We start from the raw sequence: 12,173 nt of genomic DNA on the forward strand, positions 1-12,173 counted from the left end.
GAACAAGCCCTCTCTGGAACCCCAGACCCCCCACTGTGAGAGAAGCAGTGAGCAGGTGGGGGCCCTGACACCTGTTAAGTCAGTATCTGTAAAGCTACACACAGGACGTGGAAAATGAGATAAAAATGTACATTTTCTAGCACTTAACAGTCTAAAATCAGTCTAAATAAATTATCTCATTTGATTTTCATAAGCAAGTAAGATTAGTTATGGAAATATTAACCTTGCTCTAGAGTTGAAGTTAGAATTCAGGGCAAAGATCATCATTTTCATTCAGAGCATTTATTACAATTCGTATTTTTCTGTAACTCATTTATTTATTATTCATTCAACAAATATTTATTAAGTGTCTATTACATGCCAGGTACTGTGCTGGGGATGCAGCAGTGAACAGAACAGATAAAGATGCCTACCCTCACAAAGCCTCCGTTCCAGTGGGGGTTCCTGTTTAACACCTATCTTACCCAAGCAGACTATAAACTCCTTGAGGGCAGCAAAAGTGCCTATTTGTTCTCCCTTTCCTCCCTAGCACTCAAGCCAGAGCCTGGCACAACAGGTCCCAAGTGAGCCCAACTAAGAATCAATAAGCACTTAGCTGAATGCATCCATCAATGAGCAGGGAAAAACAGACCTCCTTGGAATAGAAAGACCTAAACCAGATAGAACAGTTGCTTCTGACACAAGCATTGATATATATTGAAAGAGGCCAAGAATTATTGGTACAACAAAATGGTGTTTTGCCTCTCTCTACTCATTTTTCATTCAACAAATTCTTCATTCAACAGATACCTGTTAGGCACTGGATATAGAAATGAATAAGGAGAAATAAAGGTGACCTTGTCACCAGTAATAGAAAGGCTGGAGGGGTAATGGAGATCATGGAAAATGAAGATATTGCCAAATAACAAGCTCAAGTGTCCCACAAAAGAGGAACGAACTTTCCTACAGCCATGGCCTAATGGGGAAAGACTACAGTGTGGACAGACTGCGGATCCATCCCTCCATGGAAGGACTTTAGAGTAAATGTGGAGAGAAGCTCTGCCTCTCCAGGAGAGACTCACCTGGCATAACACAGAGGTTGAAAAGATCAACTTACAGTGTCAGGTGAGGGAAAGCCACACACACGGGCTCTAACTGCCCCTGGCATGAGCACATCTTAGGCAGTTTTATTCTCTGCCTCTAAAGAAGCTCTGTGTATAAGAGGACACTCGCTCCTGAGTGCCTGCAATGGAAGAACTCTCTTCCACCCCGTCCAAGGAATTCCATGGTGCCATGGGTTCCATCAAATAGGGCTATTTTGAGGATTAAGGGAATTAGTGAATGCAAAGCAATTGGAACAGTGCCTGGTATATAGTAAGTGCTTTATACAATTACAATATTAAGTTATTATAACACGGCTATTACAATAAGGAGTCCCTCTTGCTGCTCTGGCCTAGTCCTAGGAGTGCAATCCTGGAAAAGTTATTTAATCTCTTTAAGCTAGTTCTTCATCTTTAAAACAAGGACAGTATCATACCCACAGGTGACTATGAGTATCAAATACGATGATACAGGTAAAGTGCTTGGCCCAGTACTGGTAAACAAAAAACAATAAAATGGCAACCACTGTTATCTCAAAGGCCCCTATGCAGAGAGAAGCAGCAAGTGTCATAAATGCTATTAGATTACTGGATGGGAACTTTCTAGTCACCACTGTTAACTTGCCTGGCATGTAAATAACGGGTAATACATTAGGAAAGACTGAAGAAGAAATCAGTCCATCACTACTGGCACACTGCAGCTTTCTGAAAATAAAAATCGTAATAATGCCACTTACTATATGCAGGGCTGTGTTCTAGGAGCTTAAAGTATTACTTCATCAAAACTTCACAAATTCACAACATCCCTGCTAAGTAGGTGTCATTATTATCTCTGCTTTACAGATGAGGAAAGTTGAGACATAGAAAGGCCACATAACTTACTCTATCTAGACCACAAAGCTAGTAAGTAGAAGAGCCAGAATTCAGAGATGCTCTGGCTCCAGAGCCCATGCTCTTAACTACTAGGCTATGCTCTGAAAACAAGCGAGAATGTAAGTTGCCTTTATTCAGGCAATATCTGGAAACCTTCACCTGAAAACTAGTGAGAAACTGGAACACCAATTCGTAGGTGGTAACTGATTATTTCAGCAGGCAAACGTATACACGCCATGGAATCTGAAAGTTCTGCATGACTCTGGCCTATGTGGGTTCACAGCCCTAGCACACATGCAACATTCAGGGAAAATATGTGGATCAAGACTGACTTCTAAATGTCATGCTCTGCAGTAACCCCTCTAACTCTTCGTGCACCCTCTCTCCAACTCCTATCAAAATGTTCCTGCGACCTCATTTCCCCTGGGTTGCTTCCAAATGCCATTTCTTCCTCTACAAAATCTAACTTCAACACACCATAAACACAAAACATATTCTGAAACACGTCACCCATGTATTTCTCTTCTCATTCTTATTATTCTTACTCATATTTCTCTACTCAGATAAAGAAAGTTAAACAGTGGGGACAGAGAGTTCTTAGGGGCAGGTATTGAATCCAACCAGGCTCTCCGTTTCTTTGTGTTTTGTTTATGCCAGAAATACGCTTACCCAGTAGGTGTAACACTGTGTAGGAGTGGGGATTCAGCAATGAGTAAGGCACACTTGTCTCTAACTGGAAAAAGCTTACATTCTAGTAGGAGAGACAAGTATACAAAAAATGATTATAGATGGAAAAAGTACAATAATTGCTACCAAAAAGAGAGGGAGAGAGAGAGAGACAGAGACAAAGAGAGAAGGGAGAAATGGACAGTTGGGAGACTTAGAAAAGACTTCATGGAAGAGATGGCGATGCAGTTGAAATCTGAAGAACAGACAGGGTTTGGACTGGTGGAAAATTCAGGGAGCCCTGTGGACAGAAGGAAAGCATGAACAAAAGTCCTGAAGGGCACAGCATAGGGCAAAGTGAGGACCAAGTATAATCACGTGACTGCAGCATAAGTAAGGATACGGTAAGAAAGAGAGAAAGGTTAAAAGAGCATGGGAGATATGTCTCCACATAAAGCAGGGCTGGGAAAGCCAAGTCATGAAGCTGGGAATGTCTTCAGTCAGCAAGTGGGAGTCACTGAGGAGGGAAGTGAGACTCATGTACTGGGAGGATAAACCTGTCTATCATTCCATCTTTACCTCTCTCACCCTATCCTGGATATAATGTCCTCTTTGTCATCTCTGACTCACCCAGGCTGGGAGAGGCATCTTTTGTATTCCCACACTATACTACACATATCACAATCATCAAATTTACAAACTTTAATAATTATGGGTTAATGTCAAAGATTAAATACTTGAAGCCATAAGGTATATCATTAATTTTTTATTCCCAGCACTTAACATAACATCTAACCCAGTGTATCTCAAAGGCTACTTATTAGAATCATCCAGGAAGTTCTAAGAAAAATACTGATGCCCAAACACCATCCCAGACCAACTACATCAGAATCTCTGGAAGGTGGGACTCAAGTACTGATATGTTTTAAAAGCTTACCCACGACTCTAATGTGCAACCAGGCTGAAAATCAATGGTTTAAATCACAGCAGGTTCTCAATAAACATGTGCTAGATGGGGGAGGGGGTGGGTGGGGTGGTCGGTGGATGGGTGGGTGGGTGGGTGGGTGGGTGGGTAGGTGGTGGATGGAGGGATAAACTAGGAGGAAGAAACAGGGTTATTTTAAAAAGGTACTCAGAATCTGGAATAGAGTCACGTCAAAGGGGATAGGAAAAAAATTTGATCGTTACTTCTTCCCCATCAACTAATAAACTGTAATTTCTGACTTCATAAATTAAAAAAGCTAAAATCAGAGAAACACAATGGCAGTAATGACAGACAGTAATTTCTCCTTTGGCTAGGCTTGCTCATCCTCCATCCTTCCCCTGCACCACTGGGCACCAGAGGGCATGGATGTGTGTGCGGGCTCCCATGTAAACCCAAGTAACTGCTTTTATTTTATTCCTTTCCCAAAATATGTAGCATACCTGTCATCTAGTTCAATCCTTTTCATACTATGAAGGTGCAAAACAGCTAATATTATTGCTACAAGAAATATCACTGCACAGCAAACCCCCACGCTGATATAAAACACACGCGTAGACGTAGTTGGAGCTGCATGTACAGGGTCATCTGAAATAAAAATGAAAAGCACATTAAGCTTTTTAAACAAATATCAATTGCTTTGCAACCCAATATACACACAATGAGTACCCTGTTCTTTGTAAAGGAGATTTTAATTTCATGTATCCATTCCGATAAGATCAGTTACCAGTAGAGTATGGACGTAAGTTCACACCATTTTTAAAATAGTTTTGTTGCAGTTTTAAAAAAAGGATTTTAAACTGAACTTTTGGTTAATGAGTATAAAAGTCCTAAGTGATATACTTATAACAAACCATCCAAAGCAGTGCTGTCCAAGAGAATTTTATGCAGTGATGGAAGTGTCCTGTAGTGTACTGTCCAATACAGCAGCCACTGAGCACCTGTGGCTGTTAAGCACTTGAAATGTAGCTAATACAACTGAGGAACTGAAGTTTTAATTTTATTTCATTTTAACTAATTTAAACAGCCACATGTGGCTGGTAGTTACCGTCCTGGACAGTGCAGATCTATAGACCCTTCACATGTCCTCAAGAGTGACGCCTGGATGGAGAGATCAGACACCTTTGTTGCCAACGACCACTGATTCACAGGAGAAGGAATACACAACAGAGCAACACACAAGTTTAAACAAACAACAAACAATCTTTTTCCCTTTTGAGAGAAATTATTTTGCTTATCTTTTTTTTAAAAAAAAGCTGGAAAACAAGACTCTACTCATGAAATAAAATAATATTCAGCTTTATATTATTCAAAAAAGAGAGAAAGAGAAAGAAAGCCTCAGCAATAGGGGAAATAACTCAAAGACAGAGAGAAACACACATACAGAGGCAAACTGAGAAAGAGACACACAGTGACACAGATACATATGATATGAGCCAGCAGAGTGGGAGACAGAAATAGAAGCAGAATTGGTGTGACTGGAGATTCAAGTAAGTTTTGATGATGGGTACTCACATCATAATTCTACTGAACAAAACCTGAAGAATTTGGGTTTTATCTTTAATGAGATGGGAAATCATTATAAGGTTTCAAGCAAAGGAATGATACACATAATCATACATACAAAAAAACCTCCGAGATGACTGACTCTGCGTGCCGTGTAAAGAATGCTGTGGTGGGGCAAGAGCAGGCTAGGGGGTTACTACAGTAGCCCAAGAAAGAGACAGCAGCGGCTTGGGCGAGAGTGTTATTGAAGATGAGAAGCTACTGGATTGGGAAGCAGAGTAAACAGACCTTGCTAATGGATTACACTGGGGTAGAAAGAAAAAAAGGAATCAAAGCTTAGACTTAAAGAATTAAGTGGAAAATGGTATTTACAAAGATAAAAAAGAAGCAGGTTGGAGAAGAGAGAATCAGGTTCTGCTTCATCCAAGAGTACCTAGCACACACCTAAGTGGAGATGTCAAGTTAACAGAAACACAAGTGTGGAGTTCTGAGGATAGGTCAGGACAAAAGATAACAGTTATAGCTTTCAAAAACTTGGAAATAAGGCTGCTTTCTAAAATTTAAACTTTGAATCAACAAACAATAAATCAGAACAAATTAATGCAAAGAGACCGAATGGCTTCTATGGCAGATAGACTTGACTAAAGGCTGAATGAAGGCGAGACTTTCCTCAAGAATGCCATGGGCTGTTCAATCTTGGGAGAGGCAGACAAGGAAGCTCCCAAAGGCTGATGTTGGCAGTACCTATCCAAGCACACTCCAGGGCAGAGAGAAGAACACCACTCTGCTGGGCAGATCCCCCAAATGCACCCTACTTGATTACCTCCCAGTTCCAGGGTAGTGTACGCACTGTTTCCTTTCCCTCACTTTGACATTTCACCTGCCACCTCCTGGTCACCTTTCAGGTCTCAGATGAGATGTCACTTTCCTCTGGAAGCTGTCCCTCACTCCCTCAGAGGAAGTTACATGCCCCTCCTCAGGGTTCCCAAAGCACTTTGTGCTGGCCTTATTACAACTTGCCACACTACGTTGTTATCATTGCTTATCGCCTTGTCCATCTCATGCGCTACATTATAAGCCCTTAAGGGCAGGGTCTGTTTTATTCACCGTTTAACTCTCTGCCTCAGTCATACAACCTGGCACATCATACACTCTCAATAAATGCCGGAGGGATGAATGGACAGACAGAAAGGGAGGGAAGGACGGGGGAGGAAGGAAGAGACAGAGAACAAGAATATGCAATATTCTATTCTCTTTGTGAGAAATAACATCCTACTAGCATAAAAGAAATGAGCAAAATCACCAGAATTTTAAAAGTAAAATTGGAAGCAGCCATATTTTTTAAGTAGCTTTTCTTTCTTCTCAGAGATAAATCCAAATGAAATGTTCTAAAAAAGTAGACAATATCTCACATTATTTAACCTTCAAAGAACGTCTACTTTGTGACATCTAATACTCTGTACTTTTGAGGGGATGAAAAAGATAAAATAGAAAGCACATACTACCATCTATGAACTATTCTTGCCAGAAGAGTTGGTTCTAAATCTAATCAACTACAAGATCTAACTATCAGTTTATAGGAGGGAGAAAAACATGTTAAATGACACCATAAGGATGCAGATGTGGGAAATTCTACGGGACAAATGACTCAATTTCAATAAATAAGTGATATTAAAGGAAGGGGGAGTGGTTTCTGATTAATATAAAATCAAGTCAAATCAATCAAATATAGTGTATATAGGTTTCATTTGGACCCTAATTTGGGGGAGAAGCTATAAAAAGACATTTTTGAGACAATCAGGTTAATTTGAACATGGACGAGCTACTAAAAAGTAGGAAGGAATTACTGTTAATTTTGTTATATGTGATAAATTAAATACAAGTGGAAAAGGTGTTGGGTGACTATGGGTTGTTTTTTTAATAGCCTTTTTATTTTGGTGAGGAAGATTTGCCCTGAGCTAACATCTGTGCTAATCTTCCTCTTTTTTCTGTTTGAGAAAGATTGTCCCTGAGCTAACATCTGTGCCAATCTTCCTCTATTTTGTATGTGGGATGCCACCACAGCACAGCTGATGAGTGGAGCAGGTCCACACCCAGGATCCAAACCTGCGAACCCGAGCCACTGAAGTGGAGCACGCAGAACTTTAACCACTCAGCCACAGGGCCGGCCCCTAATGGCCTTTTTAAAAAGAGATTCACACCAAAATACTTATGGGTAAAATGATCCTGGGATGTGCTTTAAAATACTCTACCCCACTCCACCCACCTGCCCAAGTGAAAAAGGAGGAAGGAATCAATGGAACACTGGCAAAATGCTGATCATTACTGAAGTAGGGTGATGATCACATGGGGGTTCATCAGAGCATTCTCTCAACTTGTGCATACCTGAAACCCCCGTCCTCCACAATTTTTTTTTAAGTTTACTTCCAAGAAGAGAATCTAGGAACCTTTTAAGATACTGCTATTAAAACTATCTCAGGAAGAGTAAGACTCAATGATGTGTCCATGTTAGAAAAGGAAAAAAGAAGTCTAAGTTACACTATCCAAACACAACCATTACCAAAAAACAAAAATCTACTTTGAGTTTCTGCTCTGTAGGTTTAAATAACATGGTATCTTTAAACTTGCATTTTCTCTTGGATGAAATTAGCTGAGGGTTAGGTCCAGGCCACAAACCAGATTTTGTAACCTTTCGCTAATTAGATGAAGATCTTATACGTATTTCATGTTTATATTTTAATTATGGCCATTCAAAATGATGTGATACAAATTCTTGCTTACAAAAGTTTTTTAGATCACTTATTATGAAATATGTATGAATTTTATTTCAAAAAATTTAATTCTAATAGTTTCATCTGACTACATACCAATCTACAAAACATCAGTGAAAAAAATAGCATGGTGTCATTTGTCTTTTGACAAACTGGAAAGCACAAGGGCCTCCAAGCTTCATGCAATCATGTTCATCTGCAATCAACCATTATTCATCCTAATAACAGAGAAAGATAACACAGTAACACTTACAAATAGTTCTGCTAGTGTTTTTGTCCAAGGCTGAAGTTTTTACTTCTTCAAGTTCTGAATTAAAAAGGAGATAAAAGATGCTTTAGGAATTCTTTCTTTTCCATGAAAATCTTTAAATACTGTAATTTTATTTTCTGAATTTTCTCTAATGTAGTTTTGTCTTCTATCAGAACATCATAACAAGGTATTTGTTGCAAGATAATAAATACTACATTACTCTTCTCATAATCATCACTGTAACCATCAATCAATAGTCTATGCCAGCATTATTCAAAGGGTGTTATTATAGAAGCTCAATGCAAAAGGGCTTCTATGGTCAAGAAGTTTGGGGAAAGCCACATACTATAACCTCTGCGGAGGTTCACAGTGCACATTAGCAGAGTGTAAAGGCTCTAAGGAGTGCTAGAGAAACGAAACTTGTCTGATCCAGTAATTCCCACTCTCATATGATAAAGGAATCTTTTCTTGTTAGTAACATCCATGAACAATCAACATAGTACAGCTACGTTTCCCGTTGCAGACACCTTTTTTAAAAAGTAGTAGGCTAGAAAACCAAACAAATAAATACAGTAGGGTTACATATCAAAGTAAGAATCATGACCATGAACTGAAAGACTGGGGTGGCCAGAAGTATGACCACCAAATAAAAAGAGTGGTACTATATTGAAGTTAAGTCTAAAACAGAATAGAAAATTACACCAACTGTTCATTTTAATGTTAATTTTCATGTACGTATTAAAGAAAATGAAGGTATAGGATCATTACGAATATGAGCTGATCATTAACATCGGCAGATCTGAGCACTGGTCCACAGACCACATCACATCAGGCCATCATTCTGCCTTTAAGCATTAACAGATGAGCATCGTGGTGCAGTCACTGTCCACCTCCCTTGGGGGATCAGGAAGCAGCTGTTCCTGTGAGGTGAACCAGTCCTTACTGCTTGCTGTGTAAACTCAGGTGGCCTATCTGGGGCCCAATCTCCTCATATCAATTAGATAATGACCAGGATGAACTAGAGGCTCCAAAGTCCACTTTGGCTTTAAAATCACATGAAAGTAGGTGAATAACTGAATGCATTAGAACTGAAAAATGTTTCAAAACACCAGAGTTAAACAGTGCTAACTTTTCTTTTAATAAATGTCCATTCTAATGCAGTACAGATTTTTTACTGGCACGTATCTGGACATCAGCCATTATAACTCACTAGCTGACCTCAGGTGTCCTCATAACACTCAGCACTAACTTGATTAGGAAAATTTGTTAAGAGTTTAACAACGAAGCCAAGAGCATGGGTTTGCATCCCAAGTGCACCACTTAGCTGTCTGACCTTAGTAAGTTGGTCAGATCCTCTGAGCCTCAGCTTCCTCTTCAGAAAATGGAGATAATGAGAGAACCTACTGCCTAGGGTTGTTGTAAGGATTAAATGGGCTTAATGCATGCAAAGCACTTGGAATATAGTAAGCACTCAATATGTTTAGAGTGGGTTTTTTTCCCCTACCTTAAATACTAACCAGCTCTATCTATGTGACCTTGTAAATTCAGGTCACTTTACCTCTCTGAAACTTAAAGAAAGTGGGTAGGACTGGACAACCTTTAAGGAGAACTCTAAAATTCTTTGATTATGACCTAGCATGCTGGAACTCTTTCAAATCCACTGTAATATCTTGAATAACAGATTATGCAAAACCAAAAACTACTAACATTTACTAAGTACCCACATATGATATTCTAAGCTTTAGGCTAGATTAAATTAATCTTTAAAAAAACCCTCTTAAACAGGTTATTATGCCCATTTTACAGATGAAAAAACTGAGACTTCGGTTAAGTAACTAGTCCTGACACCCTCAAGAGCAGAGTCCTATTTCTAACCCAGGTCTGTGTGGCCCCAGGGCAACGCTTCTGCATAACTAACTTTATAAGGGAAACACAGTTAACACTCAGTTACTCTGGGGCCCCTATAAGAATTACCTGATTTCTTTACCTCTTCAGACACTTTAGTGCGATTTCACTTTCCTAATGGAAAACATCTTAGCAATTCTGATAGAAGATTTTGAGAAAGCAGTGCCTAAGTGAGCTTCCTGGCCACAAGCTATCTGGCGATTATCTCGGAATTTCATGTTAAAGCTCTTTCTTTTCTCATTTGCAATTATAATCACAGATTTGGTCACAAATCTGTGAAAAGATGAAAAAAATCTATTTTTGACCTTCTCATACCTATAGAAAAACACACACTTTGGTAAACAAATTCCTTACTTTTGTAGCACATTTTCCTTCGTTTAAAATTTAAGACTGTAAAGTTTTTTGAAGAATTTACTGTCAAGTTGAGCTGCATGAGTATCATAACCTCAGAATCCACTTTGCCAGTACAGGAAAGCTCGACCCGAAACACTGTTGGGAAAACAAGAACAACAAATATTTTACTTTTCTAAAAATCAACATTAACACCCATTAAATATTTTAGAATTATTTAATTTTTGTTGCAATAAATTTTAGAATAATATATTTACATAAAATCATAAGCAGAAACTTTCAAAGAACTTATCTTCAGACTACACAGTTTTAGACTTAAGTATTTCATTCATTATAGACACAAAAGTTAGCATTAAAGAATAAACCAAAACTAAATGAAGAAATCACTATTTTCAACTTCTGCTCATGATTTTTAATACATCCCTTTGCCTCATAAGTCCTCTTGCTATAATACAGTAAACCTACAGAATCCTAAGGCAGAGTCTGCTATCTCACCAGTCACATCAGCTACAGTAACAAGAAAAATTACCCAAGAAAAGAGAAGACAATTCACCACCAAAATGCAATTATGTACTGCTTTTAATGAAGAGATTAAACATAAACCTGTAAATGAATCTGATAAATTCTCAACTATAAACTTAACAAATAAAACCATTTCTAAACAGAAACTGGCTTTAATCAATTATTACAGCAAGGGCAGACTTTGATACACATCGTTTTTTTTCAATCTTTCCATTTAAGATTTTTCGACAAATTTAGAATAGACCATTCTACCATTTGTTTGAGCACATGAGAGATAAGGGCATTTCTGAACTTCCCTACTGACTCATAATAATTAACCAGTCTTCCTAGGCTTTCTTAAAGCTTAGATTAATGTATCTCACTAATATCAGTGAATAAGACTTCCAGAAAAAGTTCCACAACATCGCTGTGCCTTATACTTTCAAGTTTTAGAAATTTCCATTTTCTTAAAATCTCACCTTTTCAGGAGCGTTTCTCAAAAGGCTCACTCAAAAGTAGTTAAATTGGTGTAAATATGACACTTAAATCATTTACTCAGACATGTACTCAGTGCCTATCCCGTATCAGATGCTATGCTACACACCAGGGGTAGATAAGTAGAGAGCTAAAAAGGACAGCTCCTGCCCTCAGGGTGGCCATAGGCTAGCAGGGAGAAAAAGACAAAGATAATGTGATCAGTTCACAAACAGCTAACTGCAAGATTCTATAGAGCAGGAAGAACAGAAGAAAGAGTTAATGATTAGAGGGAAAGAAGGAGGCAGGAAAAAGACTGCAGATTTTGAGTCTTGCAGAATATTTAGCATGAAGAGTTCACAAGCAGAAAGAGGAAAAGATGGTTCCAAAGACAGAGACCAGCAAGTGCAAAGGCATGGACATCAGAACTGCATGTAGTGTGGAACTGCTGGGACTGCCGGAACACTGAGGGGAGTGCAGCAACAAGGCTAAGCAGGCAGGAGGGGGCCAATGGGAAACACAGCACACTAGCTGGAGAGTCTGGAATGCAATCAGTTGATGGGGCTGGGGGCACAGAGGGGCTTGAAGTCACATGATCAGTTGTGAGTGTTCAATGATCATCTGGGCCACAGTGTGGGAATTAACCTAAGAGAAACAAGACCTATATGGAGGCCAGTGCCAGCAATGCAGAAAAGGAGGTAAGGAAGAGCTGAGCAGACAGTTCTAGAGTGAATGGAAAAGAGGGGGTGCAAATAATCAATATTTACAAAAATTACCTTTTGAAATACTTACACATCTTATGCCTATCAAGTAAG

At 39.0% G+C, this 12,173-nt stretch overlaps 1 protein-coding gene across 1 annotated transcript in view; it reads right to left on the reverse strand.

Annotated features, from left to right (window-relative positions):
• Nucleotides 1–12,173, reverse strand: part of RYK (receptor like tyrosine kinase) — a 138,341-nt gene that overhangs the window by 41,387 nt on the left and 84,781 nt on the right. Inside the window, exons 6-8 of the mRNA XM_046641052.1 lie at nucleotides 10,387–10,521; nucleotides 8,131–8,184; nucleotides 4,044–4,188 (exon numbers count right to left, since the gene is read on the reverse strand). Of these exons, the coding sequence (XP_046497008.1) occupies nucleotides 4,044–4,188; nucleotides 8,131–8,184; nucleotides 10,387–10,521 (334 nt within the window). The remainder of the gene's footprint in view (nucleotides 1–4,043; nucleotides 4,189–8,130; nucleotides 8,185–10,386; nucleotides 10,522–12,173) is intronic.

Source organism: Equus quagga, chromosome 1 (genome assembly GCF_021613505.1).
Source record: "Equus quagga isolate Etosha38 chromosome 1, UCLA_HA_Equagga_1.0, whole genome shotgun sequence".
NCBI lineage: Eukaryota > Metazoa > Chordata > Mammalia > Perissodactyla > Equidae > Equus > Equus quagga.